The following is a 21,519-nucleotide window of genomic DNA, read 5'->3' on the forward strand; positions in this document are numbered from 1 at the left end:
AATACGCTAAACTTGAACTCATTTTTAGAGTCTTAAGCCTTTTCCAGACTCACTCCATCCCAGTTCATGCTTTCGTCATCTTCCACCTGGATTACTGCCCACTTACTTAAAACATTTATTCCACTTCCTCAAGCAAGCATCCTCCACAAACATACTTTAACTCCGACGTTTGTTCCAAATACACTCAACTAACAAATGTTTCTAAATCCTCCTCTCCTGGTGTTATAAGAAGCTTTTAAATTCCAAAGTCAGACTTTAAGTTCCTCCAAGATCACCTTTCAGATTCTCCAACACTAAATTTACCTCTCTTTTCCTGTGTGACCTGGCCATCTTTCCTTCCCTACAGCCTTGCCAGTCAGGGGAAGGACCAGCGCGCGTAAGGGAACCAAACAGATTCTTAGCAAATGTTTACTAAATGATTATCCAGCGCAGCTCAGTGACGACACATCCGGCGATCGGTGTTGTCTTCCCACGTCGCTCTGAGGGAGGTTCACAAACGGCGGTCTAAGCCTTCAAGCCAGAGCTTGCAACTGTCTTTGACCTCCTCCTTTGCGGGCGGAAGCCAAGAGCAGCAGCCGGATCAGAGAGCTCTGAGCCTCCAGCCGCAGAGCCCGGCCCAGGCGCGGGGGGAACCCTGTGCGAGAGGAGTGCGCGCTCCGCCCGGACAAAGAGTCGCGGACACAGCGCGTCCCGCTCACGCGCCGCGGCGCTTCCTCCGGAGCTCTCGCGAGAGGAGCCGGGGTAAGATGGCTGCGCCGGATCTCTCCGTGTGAGGAGGCGGCTGCAGCGGCGGCGCCCGGCGTCGTGTGGTCGGGCGCTCTCGAGCCGCGGCTTTCCTCGTCCGAGACGAGCGCCGCCGCCTCCGGGAGATGCGCGCGTCGCGGGCCCGCGTTCGCCCCGGGAGTTCATGCTGCGCGCGAGGCTCGCGGCCGCCGCTCTAATCTGCCGCCGCCGCCGCCGCGCCGGCCCGGCCCACGGTGAGCCTCCCGGAGCCCGCCCTGCGCGCCGCGGCGGCGATGACCGGGGAGAAGATCCGCTCCCTGCGGAGGGACCACAAGCCCAGCAAAGAGGACGGGGACGTGCTGGAGCCCTGCGAGGAGGAGGCGACGGCCGCGCTCGGCGGCGCCTTCACCGGGGGCAGAAGCGGAGCGGGCGGCGGCAAGGGCGGCAAGGCCGGCCATAAGATCTTCAGCCACCACCACCACCACCACCGGCTGCAGCTGAAGGCGCCCGCCGCGCCCGGCCCCGGCGCCCCGGCCCCGCCGCAGCACAACGCGCTGCCCGCCGCCTGCCCGACCCCGGCCTGCCTGGGCGGCGACCCCGCGGCTGTGGTCGCAGACGGAGGCGGCTGCCCCTCGCTCTACCCGGTGCACGAGTGCGTCTTCAAGGGGGACGTGAGGAGACTGTCCTCGCTCATCCGCACGCACAATATCGGACAGAAGGATAATCACGGTGAGCTCCGCTGGCTCTGCCCGGTTTCCGTGGCCTCGGGGCTCCGGGCTTCTGCCCCGCGCGCCGAGCGGCTGTCCTCTGCGGGAAAGCCCCGAGCCTTTGAGCTGGGGGTCAGGGGTTCGGGTCTTGTAGGTGCAGAAGGGATGTTTTCTTCTTGTCCGCCTGAGCATCTCGGGACAAGCTGGCCCTGTCTCCGCGGCAGACCGTCCGTATACCAAACGATCTGGCCTTCTCACATCCAGGCAGATCGTCTTGGTTTTAGGGAACCGTTTTTTTCCCCCCTTTCCTTTCCTTGTTTCTTGGAGCTTTAACTTTGAACATGTATATTGCCCGTCTTCATCGCTCAGGTACGGAACCAGGGTTCACCGAAATTAGGTGTATTGTATTACCTGTCTCCGTGCTGTATTCTTATTTTTGCTGTTGTTTGTCGGCTTTCAGGAGACTTAAAACATAAGAGTTTTGAAAGCCACACAGAAATGTGTCGGCATCTGATTTCCCAGAGCAATTGAAGAGACTTCTTAGTAGCTGTTTGTTTCTGTTGCTTTTTCCACAGTAGGAACAGTGTCTCCTCCTGACTGAGACTTAAAGGCAGCACTACAATTTTCATAGTAAAGTTATAGCAGTATGTTTGAGAAAACATAACTGATTGTGAACGGTATCTACTTTTGGCTGCATCCTGTCAGCTGATTTTTTTTTCCCCTTCAAGCAACAAGGAGTTTTGAGATTTATTTGCATCTATTTCCCCCCTCGCGGTACTGAGGATTGTACCTAAGGCCTTGTGTAATCATAAATTGTTGTAAATTGTTGAAACTAATGAGAGTGGTAGTACTGTTTACCAATGTTTTATTAATGGGCCACTTTAAACTTAAAATTGTTAGCAAATATTGCTGGCAGATGTTTTAACCTGACAGTTATACATTAGGTGTCGTTATTCATTATTATACATTAATATAAACTGCTCGAAATGGTATTGCACATTAATGCAGTACCACCTGTGAAATAAGCTCCCCGAGTTTCATTGGTTTTGTAGGCTTCTTATTTAAAATTAGAACAAAAATAGAAAACTAAAAAGGGAATAATTTTTTTTGGTACAGCTTTCTTACTGAACTTGTTTTCCTCAACTGATAATGCTATAGTTACAATGCCACCACCATCATTTGTCATAAACACCACAAAAGTGAAGCTGTCTCCACGTTTTCCTTTCTACTCTTAGTTTATTTTGTGCTGCTGTTGTAACAAGCACATTTGACTGCTGCTGAGAACTATATCCTGACTTAAGTAATTGAGTTGTAGTTACAGTGTGTATTGGTTATTAGGCTGTTACTCAGACATAGCTGGGTTTCATCTTTGCATTTAAAACTTAGTTACAAGCCTTAAAGTCACTTTGAAAATAGCCAAAACATTCTTTCTGTGAGTTAGTGCTCTTCAGGAGTTGAGTGGGTAACGCAGAGGATTGTTGGCCTTTCAGGTCTGTAGTTAGCATTGTCTTAAACCTGAATTCTTTTAAGAGTAATTAGAATTCTCTATATCCTTAGACACCTGTCCTTTACCCACCAGAATTCTTTTTGGTTTTTCAAGGCAGAGTTTCTCTGTGTAGCCTTGGCTGGCCTAGACTTGCTTTGTAGAACAGGCTGGCTTTGAACTTACATGCTTCCCAAGTGCTGAAGTTAAAGGGGTGTACCACCATGCCCAGCTCCAAAATCCACTTTTTAAATGAAATATTTCATTTTGTTTATCTCCTTCCATGTCACTTAGAATGAGTGCAGCCTTCCACTTCTGCCTTGCCCTCTCCCCTCCTGGCACATTCTTGACAAGGAAGAGGCACTCTGCTGTGCTCTCCTGCACAATATTCCTGTTAAATTATTATTTTAAAAAATACTTTTTTAAACTGCATTTATATCTGTGCCTGTATGTAGAGATCCAAGGACAACTTGTTAGAATTCTGTCTCTCCTTCATTGTGTAGGTCCCCGGGATTGAGCTGGGGTTGTCAGGCTTGAGAGTGAGTGAGTACCTGTTCACACAGGGCCATCTTGTCTGCTCCCTGCCCCATGCCTATAGTGTTACTTTTTACTCTGGGTTCTTTTCCCCCACAGCCTAGCTTGTTTGCTTGCTTGTTTGTTTTTCAAGACAGGGATTCTCTGTTTTAGCCCTGGCTGTCCTGGACTCACCTCGTAGACCAGGCTGACCTCCAGGTCCACCTGCCTCTGCCTCCTAAGTGCTGGGATTAAAGGCGTGCACTGCCACCACCCAGCTCAGCCTAGCTAATTTTAAAAATTAATTTATTACTAGCCCCTCCTTCCCTCCCCCTCCCCCATCCTCAGAAAAGGGGAACCCTAGCCCCTCCTTCCCTCCTCCTCCTCCCCTATCCTCAGAAAAGGGAAGCCCCCTACCCATCCACCCAGCTCATCAAGTTGCATCAGCACAAAGCACTGGGGAAGTGATTAAAAAGCAGGCAACAGATTCGGTGTCAGAGACAGCCCCACTCCCATTACTAGGGGACCCACATGAAGCCTGAGCTGCCCATTGGCTACATCCGTGTGGGAGGCCTAGCTCTAGTTTATATGTGGTCCTTGGTTGGTGCTTCAGTCTCCACAAGCCCCTCTGGGCCCTGGTTAGTTGGCTCTGTTGGCCTTGTGGAGCTCCTGTCATGTCCAGGTCCTTTTCTCTTTCCCCCCATTTTTCCACAGGTCTCCCTACCCTTTCCCCAGTGTTTGGCTGTGAGTCTCAGCATCTGTTTTGAACAGCTGCTGGGTGGCGCCTGTCAGAGGACAACTCTGATAGGTTCCTATCTGCAATTAGCGTAACTATTAATTTTTTTTTTTTTAGATTTATTTTTATTTTATGTGCCTGTCTTGTTCCTGTAACTCCGGGATTTCAAGCATGTGCCAGCACACCAACTTTCTCAAGGACTCGAACTCAGGTCCTCATGATTTTGGCAGGCACTTTACCAACGGAGTCGACATTGTCAGATGATTGACTTTAAAAGGCTCTTACTGAATTTCTGTCAGAAAAGAGTCCAGAGAGGCACGGAACTTCACAAAGGTTCCATGTGGAATAGAAACCATGAGACTAGAAGTAGAACTAGTGGCAGAGCAGTGATGGGGCCCACTTTAATCCCAGCACTCAGGCCGAGAGGCTGGAGGGTCTCTGAGTTTGAGGCCAGCCTGGCCCACAGAATGAGTTCCAGGACAGGGATGGCTACACAGAGAAACCCTGTCATTAAAAACTAAAACCAAAAAGAAAGACGGAAAGAAAGATAAAGAAATGGAAGTAATGCCTGGCGGCTAGAACCCCTGAGCTCCCGTAACCTCTGCCTGAGTGTCTGTAGGTCGCGGCCCGTGGTGTTGCAGGCAAGGCAGCCCTGTGTCTGCTTTGTTCGCAGTAGAGCTTTTAATGTATATTTCTCACCTAGTATTTTATGAGAGAGGTTTGTGGCCCTAGGGGTTTTTCCCCTTCTCTCTCAGTTACTAGGAGCATTGTACTCTTTTCATAGGAGCCTGGTGGAAAGATTTTGGAACTAAATTTCAGTTTTTGCATGTTTTTAAATTTCTTTCTGGAATGGCACAGATAAATACACTGGATCATTCATCCACATGATAGTCCTTCAGAATCCTTGTAGGAGCTATGATGTGCCCTTTCATTTTCAGGCTACAGAAACGCTATCTTGTGTGCTCTGTGAAATGTTTCAGAGCATTTCCTAGATGTTCCTAAAACATAGTAAATACTGTCAGTGTTTTAAGTAAGTAAGTGAAAAATAGGTCTTTCTGCTTATGGAATTTTAGTCTGTTCATCTTCCTTGTGAGGATGGCAGCCTGTCCTGATCTTTGCTGGAACTGCTCAGGTAGGAATGGCCATGAACAGACACTCTACAGCAGCACTGCCTCATAGTCCGAGACCAGAACAGGGCTGGGAACGTGACAGCAGGGCTCAGAGCACTTACTGTTCCTCCAAAGGAACGAGTCCAGTTCACAGCACAGCTGGCCACTCACAGCCACCTGCAGCTTCTGTTGCTAAGAGATCCACCTAGCCCCAGGCACTTGCCATATGACATACACACACAAACACACATTCATAAATAAAATTTAAAATCAAATGTATTTTTGAAAAGACCTAAAGGCTAAGCAGATTTATATATTTATTTACTTATTGGAGATAGGGTCCTTGGCTGTCCTGGAACTCAGTATGTTAACCAGACTGGCCTTGAACTCATAGAGACCTACCTGCTTCTGCCTCCCAAGTGCTGGCATTAAGGCATGTGTCATTACATCTGGCTATTTTTATTACTTTTAATTATATATAGGTGTATGTGTGTATGTGTATGTCTTGTCAGTCTGTGTGGGTATATGCATGTGAGTGCAGGTGCCTATAGAAGCCACAGGCATCACTCCCCTGGAGCTTGACCTGCATTTGGTTGTAAACAGCCTGGTGTCGATGCTGGGAACCAAACTTGAGTCAGGGGAAGAGCAGCAAGTGCTCCTAACCCTGAACCATCTCTCTAGCCCCAGGTAAAAACTTTTTAATCTGTGCTTTTGAAAAATAAGTGACCTGCTGTTTCCCCTGCCTTATCCCTTCCTGCACTTGTCTGTGTGCTTACCTGTCACCTACCCAACCAGTTTTTGAGACAGATGTCGTTGTGTGTGCGTGTAGTCTGAGCTGTATCCTGCCGCTTCCTACACCCAGTTTGCAGTTACTTTTCAAACAAAGGGCTTGGGTTTTGAGACTGGGTTTCTTTGTGTACCAGCCCTGGCTGTCCTGGACTCACTTTGTAGAGCAGGCTGGCCTCTGCTGACATTAAAGGCGTTTTCCACCACACCTGGCTAATGTATTTTTATTTCGCTGAGACCTTTCCCCTCGTTTTATGTGGAGAAGCTGCTAACTTGTAGACTCGTCACTACTTAGGCTTTATTGTTCATTAGTTTCTTCAGTTTGGACTGATCTTTGGTAAATTTTTTGTTATATATGCTTTTTCCTTGATAAAATGTTGGTTGAGTACAGCCTCTAATTATGTTCAGAAAAATTGTATTCTGGCTTAAACATTGCTTTAAATAAAAGTTAAATATGACAAAATATGTAGATCTTATGTTCAGTATGCTAAATAATTGTACCTTGGGTATTATTCAATAGCAGTTTTGGGAGAATAAGAGAAAATAACCACATTGAAAGTACACAAAATTAGTATGTCTTTATTTTTATTATATCTTTAAATACTTTTTTTCTTTTTCCCAAGACAGGCTTGCCTAGAACTATCTTTATAGCCCAGGCTAGTCTAGAACTCATTGAGATCCACCTGCCTCTGCCTCCCCAGTGCTGGGATTAAATGCCTACGCCACCACTGCCTGGCCAAATAAATTATTTTTCCCCTTAAATATTAAGGCACAAAGAGATTCCTCAGTGGTTAAGATGCCACAGTGGTTAGGAGCACTTGATACTTTTACAAAGGACTGAAGTTTAGTTCCTAGCATCCATATTGGGCAGCTCATAGCTGCCTGCAACTTGGCTGTAGGGAATCTGACACCCTTCTTTTGGCTTCTGTGAGCACACCTGCCTTTATGGGGAGACAAACACACACACACAGAGTGAACATTTAAGAAAAGGATGGAGTGTAGCCTTTTACATTGAGTGTCAAGATTTTTCTGAGTCATATTTGCCCTGGGTAGTTTGGACAGTTGGTATTTATAGTGGTGGTTTTCCTATTCAGTACTTCAGAATTGAGAACGGTAGAATTAGGCTGAAGACTTGGTTTGGATCACAATTCCTTCCTGATAAACATGTTGTTTTGTTTTTTCCTAAGTTAAACATCTTCCTGACTGTTACAAGCTTGAGGTGACTGAGAGTAGTGAGATTGCTGGATGTAGGAAGTGCTCACACCAGCCTTTCGTAGTTGGTCTGAGAAGTGACTGGTGTATTTGGAGATTTGGTGACTTCTGCCTTTGATTCTGTTGGCTGGTGTGTCACAAGCTTTCTACTGTGGGTGGTCCTGCTTTGTTCTTGAGGTTTAGGTAGATTTTTTGAGAATTTAATTTGATGATGTTTTAATCCTGCCTGTTATTACAGTAGAGGGCAAGATTATTTGACTCCTGGATTTGCTAGAGTTTTGGCTACACATATCTGTGACAGTTAGTGCAGGTTCTACAGCATTGTGCTGAATCTAGAAAACCCTGGGGTCCTGTCCTTATGTGTATCTTTTGATTGGTTTTCAAGGAAAGTTCAGAGGAAACTTCCTTGTTCTAGAGTGAGAGTATTTTTGAGAGTTAACACAGAGTAGAGACTGCTCTCTTGGTTCTTAATAGTTTCTGGTTTTTTTTTTGTTTTGTTTTGTTTTGTTTTTTGTTTTGCTTTTGTTTTTGTTTTTGTAATTAGTTGGCTTATTCATTCAACAGATAAACACAAAGCTTCCAGTAAGTGATAGTGTTTTTGATGCTGGAGATGCAGAGGCGAACAGACTAGCACAATTCCTGTTCTTGTAGGTTGCATGCTGGTTGCAGAGCCGGACAGCAGACAGCCAGGGAATGTGTGTGGAGACTGTTAATGAGTCACACTGAGTGAGGGGTGGGCGCGAGTGAGAGAGTTAAGCAGGACAGAGTCTAGAATAGCGTTTCAAGCAAAAGACAGTAAATGCAAAGTTATTGCCATCATGGGCTGGAAGAGCACTGTGTGATGAAGTGGGCAGGAAATGGAAATGTGCCTGGAGTTCAGAGACCTGAGAGACAGCCATGCTGTAAGTGTGCATAGACCTGTAGGGCTGGCTCTGCACGTAATAACATGGAGCACAGGTCTTCAGCAGAGGTCTGACTGTGGTTGCAAAGCCCAGTCTATGCTCCAGGACGCAGACGCCTGCAGACAAGTTTGTGGAATAGCCATTATTGAAAGCGAGGGTGGAGTGGGTGCGGGGCACTCTGTGAGTTTACTCAGTAGTAGCATTTTTGAAGAGAGAATCTCTTCTCCCTTGTCTGGGTGGGTCTTGGATGTGTTTATATTGGAGCTGTATTGCATCTGGTATGTGTGATTTTTTTTTGCTTTGCTCTATAATTAGGGTTTATAGATCAAAACTGTCTTATAATACAAGTTACTGCTTGCCTTCTGTGTGCTGGCGTGTTCACGGAGCACGGAAACCTGATGAACGCTTGCTTGACTTTGGGGTGTCTTCTGTATGCTCTTCTGTATGCTGAGGGGAAATAAGGGGAAAGCATTTCTGAAGCTGGCTGTAGCCGAACTACATACCCTTTCCCCACAGCACTTTTTTTTTTTTTTTGTGGAGGGGGCGCCTATACACAAATGAGACATTTGACAAATTTTTCTCTGGAAAGTGAATAAAGCGAGCTTGATCCCATAAGGCACAAAACTGTTTTTGCTGCCAATTAAAAGAAAAAGGTTTGCAATCAAAGGTGGCACAGACCTTTAATCCCAGTACTCCAGAGGCAGAGGCAGGCTGGTATGCAAAGTGAGTCCAGGACAGCTGAGACTATCATACAGAAACCCTGTCTTGAAAAAGCAAAATCAAACCAAACAAACCAAAAAGACCCTTTCTAAAAAAAAAAGCAACCAACCAAACAAAAAAAAAGAGTAACACTAAGCTTTAGTTGGGCTGTGGCCCATGCCTTTAATCTTACCACTCTGGAGGCAGAGGCAGGCAGATATCTTGAGTTAGGGACAGAGTAATTTCCGGGGCAGGCAGGCCTGAGAGACTCTGTTTCTAAAAGAAAAGGCAAGGTAGAATTTTGAAAACATTTTAATTTGGCCATTTTGAGCTTACAAGGTTCCTGGTTCTTAAAACCATTTCTCTGATCACATCCAGCCTACTGTTTTGACACTGTCTATTGGAATGTGTCAGTATTTCGATGCCCATGAAACTTCTTTAGATACTGTTTTCCATGATAGTATGTCTCAGGTTTGGAGTGTGGCCAAGAGGTAGAATATTGGGCTTGTGTGCTTGAGGCTCTGAGTTTGGTCCTTTGCAGCGTGCGTGCGTGTACACACACACACACACACACACACACACACACACACAGAGAGAGAGAGAGAGAGAGAGAGAGAGAGAGAGAGAGAGAGAGAGAGAGAGAGAGAGAGAGAGAGAGAGAGAGAAGTTCTAGCCACAGTACAAGAGAAACCAGTGCATTTGGAATTGAGATAGAATTTTGATTCCTCACTGTAGATGCCTTTAAGAAGTCACTGCTCTGTGAGCTTGAGTGTCAGTTCCCTCACCTATTTGAGAGGCTCTGAAGAAAACTTTCCCTTGACAACAGTGGGTCCTTGTTAAACAATTGTTGGTCTTATACTGCAAAACCGTTTTCAATTCTGATTGTTGTAATTAAATCTAGCCTTTACTCAGGGTAGGTAAAAATGTTTCTCACTAAATCCAGAAACAGGTCTCAAAATGTGCTCTATTCACTATGTCATACACTATAGATATAGATTTTTTTTTTTCATTAAAAATATTATTATAGCTGAGGCTGGCCTCTGAACTTCTGATCCTCGTGCCTCTGCCTCCTTCGCAAATCCTACTGGCCTGCACCACCACGAGGAGCATCAGAGAGCCTCCTTGTGGAGATGCCTCAAATGTGGCAAGCCAGCCACTGGGGAAATGCCCTTGTATCTGCCATATACAGAGTTCTGCCTAAAAATGGGCAAGCTTTGATGCAGGCAGAGTCGACAGCCAGACTCTGCCAAGACAGGGAAAGTAAGTCCTCACAAATATGTCTGTCAGTTATACTGGGCCAGAAGGTTGAAGATGATGCTCCAATGTTACAGAGAGTTTTGGGTGACTGTTCAGGCAGCAAACTGTCATCTTCTCATTGGGGAAGCTGCTAACCTGCACCCCCTGTATACTCAGATAATTAACTTTATTTCTTCTCAAGTCTCTGATGGGGTTGAAGACCAAACAGTTTAGTTTTACAATTAAGCCTAGTTGTTGAGGGAGTAAGATGTTTTTAGGTCTAGGTAGATGTTTTAAATTGATAATGATGAGATATGGTAGATAATTGATTTACATTCAGAATTTTAGACACACCAAGGTAGGAAAGATGTTTTCTTCAAGGCTGCCAAATACAGATAGCGAAAATACTATAAATGTAACATTTATATAATTCCTGGTTGTTTGGTGGTTCTTCTTGCTGTAGGACGTTTATTGTATATATGTGTAATAATATAAATGTATATGTAAAAATTAATTAAAATTATAAAAATTATTATAATTTATCACATTATATCCAGATTGATATCTCTTTGCTCTTATCTACCTGTTCCCACCTCCCTTCCTCTTCTGCCCTATTCCCCTCCCCTAGAACTCTGACGGGGAGGGGGGGAAAGAGAGAGAGAGAGAGAGAGTGAGTGTGTGTGTGTGTGTGTGTGTGTGTGTGTGTGTGTCCGTGTCCGTCCTTCCCCACTGTCTGACCACAGCCTATCAGGTCTCATCAGGATAACCTGCATCCCCCTTTCTCTGTGTGCCCCCAGGTCCTCCCCTACAAGGTGAAGTGATAAAATCATGGGCACCACAGTCCTGTCAGAGGCATCCCCTGCCAACCTTGGGGAATGAGCGTCCATCAACTACATCTGAACAGAGGATCTGGGTCCTCTGCATGCATTGTCCTTGGTTGGTGCATCAGTTGGTGCAGGGAGAGGGAGTAGGGTCCAGACGCACCAGCCTTGATGGTCTCCCTGTGGCGCTCCTGCCTCCTCCAGTCCTTCTATCCTCTTCCCCCTTCCATGCAACTCTCAGAGCCCCACCCAGAGTCTGGCTGCAAGTCCCTGAATCTGTTCCAATCCCCCGCTGGGTAGAGTGTCTCAGAGGACATCTGTGTTGGGCTAATAATGCCCATTTATAAGTGCATGTCTTTCTGGGTCTGGGTTACCTCACTCAGGATGATCTTTCTTAGTTCTATCCAGTTGCCTGCAAATGTCAAGATTTCCTTGTGTTTAATAGCTGAGTAGTATTCCATTGTGTAAATGTACCACAGTTTCTTTATCCATTCTTCAACTGAGGGGCATCTGGTTGATTCCAGATTCTGGCTATAAAGTTGCTGTAAATATATTTATATTTTATATGAATAAACATATATAATATATAAATAAATATATAAAATATAAATAAAAAATATAAATAAAGTTGCTATAAAGATATTTGAGCAAATGTCCTTGTTGTATGGTGGAGCATTTTGCAGATAGATGCCCAGGAGTGATATAAGTGGGTCTTGAGGTAAAGCTATCCCTAGTTTTCTGAGAAAGCGTCAGATTGATTTCCAAAGTGGTTGTACAAGTTTGCACTCCCACCAGTAATGGAGGAGTGTTCCCATTTTGCCACATCCTTACCAGCATGTGCTGTCACTTGAGTTTTTGATCTTAGCCATTCGGATAGGTGTAAGATGGAATCTGAGAGTCGTTTTGATTTGATTTGCATTTCCCTGGTGACTAAGGATGCTGAGCATTTCTTTAGGTGTTTCTCAGCCATTCTATAGTCCTCTGTTGAGAATTCTCTGCTTAGCTCTGCCCCGCCCCCCCTTTTAAGTTTTTTTCCAGACAGGGTTTCTCTGTGATATCTTAGCTGTCCTGGATTCGATTTGTAGACCAGGCTGGCTTTGAACTCACAGTGATCCATCTGCCTCTGCCTCCCAAGCGCTGGGATTATAGGCCTGTGCCCACCATGGCCAGCTTCTGTGCCCCAGATTTTTAATTGCATTAGTTGGTTTGGTGGTGTTTAGTTTCTTGTGCTTTATATGTTTTGAATATTAGCCCTTTGTTGGATGTAGGGTTCGTGAAGATCTGTTGACAGTGTCCTCGGCCTTACAGAAGCTTTTCAGTTTCATGAAGTCTCGTTTATTAATTGTTGATCTTAGAGCCTGAGCTGTTGCTGTTCTGTTCAGGAAGCTGTCTCCTGTGCCAACAAGTTCAAGGCTCTTCAATCAGTAGTTCTCCTGTATGCAAATGACACACAGGCAGAGAAAGAAATTAGGGAAACTATACCCTTCATAGTAGCCACAAATAATATAAAGTATCTTGGTATAACTAACCAAGCAAGTGAAAGACTTATATGAAAAAAACTTCAAGTCTGTGAAGAAAGAAATTGAAGAAAATAACGAAAGACAGAAAGATCTCTGCTTGTGGATCGGGAGGATCAACATAGTAAAAATGGCCATCCTACCAAAGCAGTCTACAGATTCAGTGCAGTTCCTATAAAAATACCTACACAATTCTTTAGAGACCTTGAAAGATCAATTATCAACTTCATATGGAAGAACAAAAAACCCAGAATAGCTAAAGCAGTTTTGTACAATAAAAGATCTTCTGGAGGAATCTCCCATTCCTGATCTCAAGCTGTAGTATAGAGCAACGTAATGAAAACAGCATGGTACTGGCATAGAAATAGGTTGGTCGATCAATAGAATCCACTTGAAGGTCCAGAATAAACCCACACGCCTACAGACACTTGGTTTTTGACAAAGAAGCCAAAACCATACAATGGAGAAAAAGACAGCATCTTCAACAAAATGGTGCTGGTCTAACTGATGTAGAAAAATACAAATAGATCCATATTTATCACAAAACTATAAAGTCCAAGTGAGTTAAAGACCTCAGTATAAATCTGTTAGAGATTTATACTTTTAATTAAAATTAGTTTGACAGCCGAGCAGAGGTGGCGCACGCCTTTAATCCCAGCACTTGGGAGGCAGAGGCAGGTGGATTGTTGTGAGTTTGAGGCCAGCCTGGTCTACAAAGTGAGTCTAGGACAGCCAGGCCTATTATACAGAGAAAAAAAATTAGTTTGGACATCCACTGACATAGTATTTCTACATAATTATAGTGTAAATTACTATAATTTGATACATGCATGTATTGTGGAGTGACCAAACTGCATAATTAGCATTTCTGTTTCCTTAGATAGTTTTATTTTCTGTGTTTTGGAAAGCCTCAGATTCTGACCTCCAGTTGCTGTGAGCCGTAGCTATAGGCTGTCGGTGCCTTACTGTCGTTCAGTGCCAGTTGCTGTGAGCCGTAGCTATAGGCTGTCGGTGCCTTACTGTCGTTCAGTGCCAGTTGCTGTGAGCCGTAGCTATAGGCTGTCGGTGCCTTACTGTCGTTCAGTGCCGTTGTCTGCTCTGCACTCAACGTGCACTGCATTAGCTCCTGTAGCATCTGCAGATGAGTGACAGCACCAGGGCTTGTCTCTCTGTTCTGTGTGACTTGCTTGTCTACCTTCCCCCAGTAGGAGCAGCAGGGTTGTCTGGGGCTCTGAGCTTCTCTCCCTTCCCTTAACACGATGTTTTCCACTTCTATCCATGGTTGCCAGAATAGAGTAAAGCTTTTATGGTTGGATTGTATTCCACTGTGTGCCCATTTTAAAAGTCCATGTGTTTTTGCGTCTTCGCTGTTGTACTGTAACAAACACAAGTATGTAGGTGTCTCTGACAGAATGGCAATGCTGTGTGACCCTTTAATACAGTACTTTGTGGTGTGGTTTTTGTTGCTGCTTCATAACTAAATTTGCTGCTGTTAGGAATTGCGATGTGCCATCTGATAGTGCAACCCCTCGTGAAACGGCTGCTCGGCCCCCAAACAGGTGGAGAGCCACTGCACCTTAGCTTGACATTGTTGGATCAGATGGTGTTTTAGTTTTGTTTTTTCATGATCCTGACATTATAAGTTACAACAGTGCCAAAATTAGTAAGTTTGATAATGAGAGGACATTTAAATAACAATGTAATGTCATTTCTTCTAGTAAGCTTAGTAGTGACTAGAAAGTGCTCTGCTGTGGAAGCCAAATGCAGGTAGGTGTTTAGAGCAGGTCTGTAAACATGTACCTAGCTCAGGGTACCAAGTGAGTGTCTTAAGTTAGTCAGCCCTACGGGCTGTTCCTAGAGCAGCCACAAACCATTCAGAAGAGATGTGCTTGTGGCTAGGTTCCAGGAAAGCTTTGCCATTTGCCAGCTCTGAGTTGATGATGTTCCAGGTTCCTTGAAAATTTTATATGAATTTTAATACAGCTTTCAAGTCACAAAAAAAAAATTATTGGGGATTTTCATGGAAATTGCTTTGACTTTGCCAACTTGCATAGTATTGGTGGTGTGCTAGTTACTTTTCATGTTGTGATCAAATACCTGATAAGCAATTTGAAGGAGAAAGGGGTTATTTTGTGCCCATGCTGCGGAGGCAGGATGGTGAGGCAGGAACTGCTGGCAACTGTGGCAGCAGAAGAGAGTGTTCTCTCACATCCTGCAGGATCAGGAAGCAGAGCACAGGGGAATTCCCACCTTCACGGGGCTTTCTCCTTTACCCTGTTTGTTCAGTTCAGGGCCCCTGCCTTTCGTATGGTGCTAGCTGTGTATTCATCCACTCTGGAACCTAAAGATGTGTCTGATTTGCTGGGCACCCTGGTGCAACACCTTTAATCCCAGCACTCTGAGGCAGAAGTTGGCAGGTATCTGAGCTCAAGGCCAGCCAGGGCTGCACAGAGAGACCCTGTCTAGGGGTGGTGTGTACGTGTGTGGTGGTGGGGGGTGGGGGGATATGTCTGCTCAACTAATGCTTTGAGTGTTTCTTACTACATTTAATCTGATATGCAACTTTGGTGCTTTTGTTGTATTTAGGTGCTTAACTATTTCCAGAGTTTGTTCTTATACTCTTCGGTGTAGCAAGCCCCACTTCTTCAGGTCCTTGAATTCTCTATTGAAGAGACTCTCACAGAGAAGTGCTGTGAATGCCAGACTCAGTGAGTGCTTACAGGGGTTTAGCATGCTCAGTAGAGCAGAAACAGAGGGCAGTTGCTTTTCCTTTCCTCTGAGACCTGAATCTTTATTGCAGGATGAATGAAGAGAAAATAAAGTCCATTTGCGATATCTCTGAAAAATATTCATTATAAGAGAAAAGGTCATTGTTATAGAAGATGTTAGTAATAATATTGGGAGAAACAGAAGAAAGATTTAGATAATAATTGGTTGGTTTTTCATTAATCCATTTATAAGGATTACTTCTTTAAAACTGAAGAAAATGAGTCAGTATACAAAGAAATTGGGAATTTTATTATTTATTTTATGTATGTGGGTACTCTATCTGCATGTACACCTGCAAGGCAGAAGAGGGCACCAGATCATGTTATAGATGGCTGTGAGCCACCATGTGGGTGCTGGGCATTGAACTCAGGACCTCTGGAAGAGCCGACAGTGCTCTTAACCTTTGAGCCATCTCTCCAGCCCACAGCTGGGAATTTTAGATGCAGTTCCTTCATTTGACATTACATGCCAGTATCCTTGACAACCTAAAAAAAAATTGAGTGATATATAAATTATACTAAAAGTTAGTATAGAGTTGCAGTAAGTTGAAAAGATGAAAAATATCAATATGGCAGATACTGTGTACATATTAGTTAAATGAAAATGAGAGCAACTAGATTGGAGATATATTTAAAGGTATAAAGAGGAAAGTCTTTCTTTTTTTCTTTCTTTCTTTCTCTCTTTCTTTCAGCCCGTGCTGGCCTTGAACCCGGGTCCTCTTGCCCTGCTCACTGCTGTGACTGCAGTCATGCCTTATCCACAAGAAAACTCTCCTGATCTAAAATTAGATTTGAACCCAAAGGCAGAGATATACTGTGTGTTTTAGGGGAAAGTACTGAAAAGAGAAAATTTAAAACATTTATTTTCAGTGTGTGCACATGTGGTAAAAGGACAATTTGCAGGGTTCAGATTTCTCCTTCTGCCATCTCTGTCCCTGGGATTTAAACTCAGGTTATGATGCCTGTCAGGCACCTTTACCCACTGAGCTGCCTCACTGTCTCAAAAAAGAATTTTCTTTGGAAACTTTTTAAAAATGAAAATTTAACTTTATTGTGAAATAATTCCTACCCAAAGGAAGTTGGGATAGTCCAGGGAACCTCTCCCCCTTCTCCTCAGTTCCTGGGACAGTTAGCATAGCAGCCACATGGTCTTGAGGTGTGAGGCACACAAAGGCCATGTGTGGATCATCGGCAGATGCTGATCGTTTTATACGAGGCTGTCCTTAGTGGGCTGTCCTTGAACTGACCCTTGTATACTGAGGCATGACTGTGTGTGTGATTGTGAGCGGCATTGACGTCATCTCACCAGTTTACCCTAAGCATAGTCGCATTTCTGTGTAGGACCACAGTGAGCCCAGTCATACTGCTTGTTATTGAAACTAGTTTCCTTTATTTTTAGTATATATGTGTGTGTGTGTATATATATATATTTAAGTTTTTGTGCATTTTTGTTTTTATGTGTATGAGTGTTTGCCTGCCTATTTGCATCTGCACTACATGTGTGCAGTGCACACACAGACCAGAAGAGGACATGGGATCCCCTGGACTAGAGTTATGAAAAGTAGTGAGCCACCATGCAGGCGTTGGGATGAACTTGGGTCCTCTGGAAGAGCAACCAGGGCTCTTACTGCTTCCCCATCTCTGCAGCTCCCTAAGGAGATGCTTGATGTTTGGTGTTTGAGGGTTATTAAAGAGTCCTGACTCATACATGTGCAAGGCCTCCGACCTGCTGAAGACTGGGACTAAGTCCTAATTGTTTTCTGTTGCTACATGAGCGGAAATGGGAATTATTTGCTAAAATAACCAAGACTGGCATGGTGAACATCAGAAGGCACCTGAAGCCTGTGGGGACATCTCAGAGAGGGCATAGCCTGCTAGGTGCTTTGGGGCAGGGCAGGGAAGGCACTCCGAGCTGCGCTTTTCCCCTTCTTAGTTTGTCATAGAAATCAGAAGTGTTATTTTTGCTTAAAATTTGTCAATGAAAATCTTGAAGGAGCTGAAACCATATTTAAATAAAATTTCTTATGTTGTTATGTCTTCTAACTTAGTTTTGTTTTAATTTTAGGAAACACTCCTCTGCATCTGGCTGTGATGTTGGGAAATAAAGGTCAGTAAATACTTTAATGTTTAGCTTCACTCACAGACCAGTTTGTCCATTAAAAGTCGTATTTATTTGTGTGTATATGTGGCTTTATGCATGCCTCTACATGTATATGGGAATCAAAGGACAGCTTGTGGAAATTGGTCTCTCCTGCCACATGGGTCCTGGGTATCAAAGTCAGGGTATCAGATTTGGTGGCAAGAGCCTTTACCCAGTGAGTCATCTTGTTGGCTTCAGTTTTGTCATTAAAAATTACTTAACTGTGGGCTGGAGAGATGCTCAGAGGTTAAGAGCACTGGCTGCTCTTCCAGAGGTCTTGAGTTCAATTCCCAGCAACCAAGTGGTGGCTCACAACCATCTATAATGAGATCTGGTGTCCTCTTCTGTTGGTAGTCACACATGCAGGCAGAGCATTGTATGCATAATAAATAAATTAAAAAGAAATTACTTAACCAGGGGCTAGAGAGATGGCTCAGTGGTTAAGAGCACTTGTTCCTCTTGCAGAAGACTTGGCTCAATTTCTAGTATCCACATAGTGGTTTACAACCATTTGTAACTACTTCCAGGGAATCCAGTGTCCTCTTCTGACTTATGTGTGTGCCAAACATGCACATGGTGCAGACATACACGCAGAAGATAAAATGAATAAATGTAAAAAAAAAACAACTTCATAAAACATTGGTTTCAGGAAATACTGGTAAGTAGCCATAAGAAAATAGAGTTTACAGGTAAAATCCATTTGAGAGAAACTGAATTACTAATATTGGCAGTTTAGCCTAGAACCTTGAAGTACTAGCGTGTGCTGTGACTTTGAGGTTGGGGCAAGCATAGGGTTGTGGTGAATTGTGCGGACAGTTATTTAATGATCCCACTTGTTCATGAGTCTTTAAGAGACAAACACCTAGTGGGAAGAATTTGGGAAAGACTTGAATAGATGATTCAGGACCTGCAAACAATGTTGTTATGCTTTTTTTTCATTTACTCATTTTTATCTTGTGTACATTGGTGTTTGATTGCATATATGTCTATATGAGGGTTGGATCCCCTGGGGCAGGAGTTACAGATAGTTGTGAGCTGCCGTGTGGGTGCTGGGCACCGGACCCAGGTCTTCTGGAAGAGCAATCAGTTCTCTTAACTGCTGAGCCATCTCTCTAGCCCATTATTCTTTTTTTTTCAAACACTCAGGTTTTTTTTTTTTTTTTTTTTTTTTTTTTTTTTTTTTTTTTTTTCTGTTTTCTGTGTATGTGTTTCTATTGCATGTACACCTGTGTACCAGGGCATGGTTGGTGCCCTTGGAGGCCGGAAGAAGGTGTCTGGTTCCTCAGAGCTGGCGTTACAGGTGCTTATGAGTCACCTAACGTGCTGCTCTTAACCATGGCACCATCTCTCTAGCCCTTTAAAAATATTATTATATTAAGCATTTTAAATTAAAAGTACTTTAGGGCTTGAGAGTTTATAACTAGCTTTAAGGGATCTGGCATTCTTCTGGTCTCAGGTATAAAAACACAGATATATACATGTGTGTAGACACACGAATAACAGAATCTTTTTAAAAGTAAGTTTTTTTGCTTAATGGTTAAGAGCACTGGCTGCTCTTCCAAATGGCAGCACCCATGTGGCATTTTATAACTGTCTGCAATTTCAGTTGCAGGGGATCTGACACTCTTACACAGACACACATGGATGCAGAACACCAGTGTAAAAAAGGAAAAGGTTCTCCTAAATGCCCCTTATTTAAAAAGCCTCTCTTTTCGTTTCTTTTCCTGATAGTAATAGTGCATATTTGTAGTCCAAAGGTTTTCCTCGCCTTCAATCCTTCCTTGTAGCACAGATCCCGAGCTTGGCTTCACCAGAGGGGAAGCACCGCCTACTGCTCCTGGCCCCACACTGTGCTCTTCACTGTCAGCGTCTGAGTTTTCTCACTTGCTCTGGTGATGGTCTGCAGCGGTGGCTGTTGCAGACATTCTACTCTACTCAGTAATCTTAGAGCGACACTTGACACGGGATGGATGCTTACAGGAGCTTTTCCTCCATGCAGTACTCTGGGTCCTGCAATCTTCTCCAGCTATATCGCCTGCTGACTGGAAGGGACTTACAGAAGGGAGGGGTTAGCTCTTTGCAGTTTCTTAAATCTGATCAGTGACTGACCACTCCCTCACTCCTGTCCCCTTGCTGTAGTGTTTCTCTGTGATAACCATATAGTCCTCTAGTAGTGTGCATGGAATTGTATCGTTAGGAACCATGGTGAACATTTAGTTTGCTGTCAGTGTATTGAAAAATCATCTTTTTTGAGTCAGTCTCACTATGTAGCCCTGGCTGGCCTGGAATTGACTACAGTAGCCCAAACTAACCTGACACTCACAGGCATCCATCTGCCTGTCTTGAGGAGTGTTAGGATTAAAGGGGTGAGCCACCACACCCTAAAAAACACTCTCTTGTGTCACATTTTACATAATTCAAGCAGACTTCCTTCAGTGCGTTTGTGGAATGTCTACATTTAGTTTTTGTGGAATGTCTACATTTAGTTTGTCATCCTAATAGAGTTCCGTGCTGCTATTGGCATCCCCTCTGCCACCTGAGAATGCTGCTGAAGCCCTGCCATCCTCCTTAGCCCGCCCCTTCATGCAGCTGTAACACCTGTTTCCTTTACAACAGTTGATACATTTTTTTTTTCATTGATTTACTTGTCGTCTTCCTCATAGGATGATGTTTTCCTTCTAGGCTCTAAGCTTTGATAACAAGACCTTACCTTCCTTCACTTCTGTGTCCAGTGTCTAGTAGTTAGGAGTGGCCGAGGATGCAGGTTAAGGATGGGATGCTTGCCTGAGGCTAGTTCAGTCCAACGTGACTTGGCTGGCATTGGTTCAAACTTTGAGAGTCTGGCCTAAAGTATTTTAAGCAAATTTAAGCACAGCACAATTTGGAACAAAAGTTTCCTGGTAATAACTCAGTCCTATGTACAAGTCATATCTCCCATAAAGATAAGATGATCTGAGAAAACAGGATCAAGTTAAGGTCTGGGTGAGGATAGTGATATACTGTCTGAGGCAGACAAGCTCAAGATAAGCGTCTAAAGTGTCCACTGTGGTTCCTTTTTCTTTTTTTAATTTTTAATTCACTTTACATCCTGATTATAGCCCCCTCACTCGTAACTTCCCAATCCCACCATCCCTCCTTCATGTCCCCTTTCTCCCCCCCCTAGTCCTCAGAAAGGGGAGCCCTCCTCCCTAACATCTGGCCTCAGCCTATCAAGTCTCGTCTGTACTACCTGTAACCTCTTCCTCTGTGGCCTGGCAAGGCTGCTCTGTCAGGGAGAAGTGATCTACGTGGGGAGGTCAGAGTCCATGTCAGAAGTAGCCCCTACTCCCTATATTGTGAGACCCCGGTGTGGTTCCTTTTGAAGGCACTATTTTCTCCCCTGAAATAAATAATTAGCATTTCATTGATATGATATGCACATTTTCCTTTGGGTGTTTTGGGGTTGCAGATATTTTCTTTGATTTTTGTTTTGAGACAAGTTTTTACCATTTTGCTCTGGCTTGTCTGCAACTCATGAGTACAGACCAGCCTAGCCTTCAAATAACTCAGAAATCCACCTGCCTCTGCCTCCCAAGTGCTTAGATTAAAAGCTTGCACCACCATGCTCAGTTGAATTGTAGAAATGACTCCTGATGGTCATATATTACCTTTAGTGTATGTAAACACTCTTCAGGTAGTCTTTGGGGACAAGAAAGTACTTTATTTTCAGATAGTATCTAGTTTACTTTTAGCTAGGTTAGGTTCCTTTCAATCAGGATTATACACATGGGAACTTCTAAGTTAATGGTACATAAACCAGCATTATATCACTTATGTAGTAATTTGGTTTCTCTTGTATAACACTCATATTTAAAGATTCTAAATATTGTATGTCTGATAGTTATTCCTTTTTTTTTTTTTTTTTTTTTATGTTACAGAATGTGCACATTTACTGTTGGCTCACAATGCTCCAGTAAAGGTGAAAAATGCTCAGGGATGGAGCCCTCTGGCTGAAGCCATCAGCTATGGAGACAGACAGATGAGTAAGCAGTCCTTTAAAAATGCAAGTTATGTGTATGTGGTATGACTTCTCAGTAGTCTGCAAACTTACACGTGAATTATCCATGACTTGGGAATTCCAGCATGAGCAGCAGGAACAGTTGAGTCCTGTGGGAAATGCTGCTCATT

General features: G+C 43.9%; 1 protein-coding gene across 4 annotated transcripts in view; it reads left to right on the plus strand.

Annotated features, from left to right (window-relative positions):
- Positions 1–941: 941 nt before the first annotated feature.
- Positions 942–21,519, plus strand: part of Ankrd13c (ankyrin repeat domain 13C) — a 52,721-nt gene continuing 32,143 nt past the window's right edge. For 2 of the 4 annotated variants that reach the window (XM_051166069.1, XM_051166070.1), the window contains exons 1-2: positions 944–1,452; positions 21,270–21,374. In XM_051166069.1, coding sequence (XP_051022026.1) covers positions 1,017–1,452; positions 21,270–21,374 — 541 coding nt within the window. In that variant the 5' untranslated portion in view covers positions 944–1,016. Of the gene's footprint in view, positions 1,453–21,269; positions 21,375–21,519 lie in introns of all 4 variants that reach the window. The other 2 variants (XM_051166072.1, XM_051166071.1) reach the window with 2 other exon arrangements.

The sequence above is a fragment of the Acomys russatus genome, chromosome 23 (genome assembly GCF_903995435.1).
Source record: "Acomys russatus chromosome 23, mAcoRus1.1, whole genome shotgun sequence".
Classification (NCBI taxonomy): Eukaryota; Metazoa; Chordata; class Mammalia; order Rodentia; family Muridae; genus Acomys; species Acomys russatus.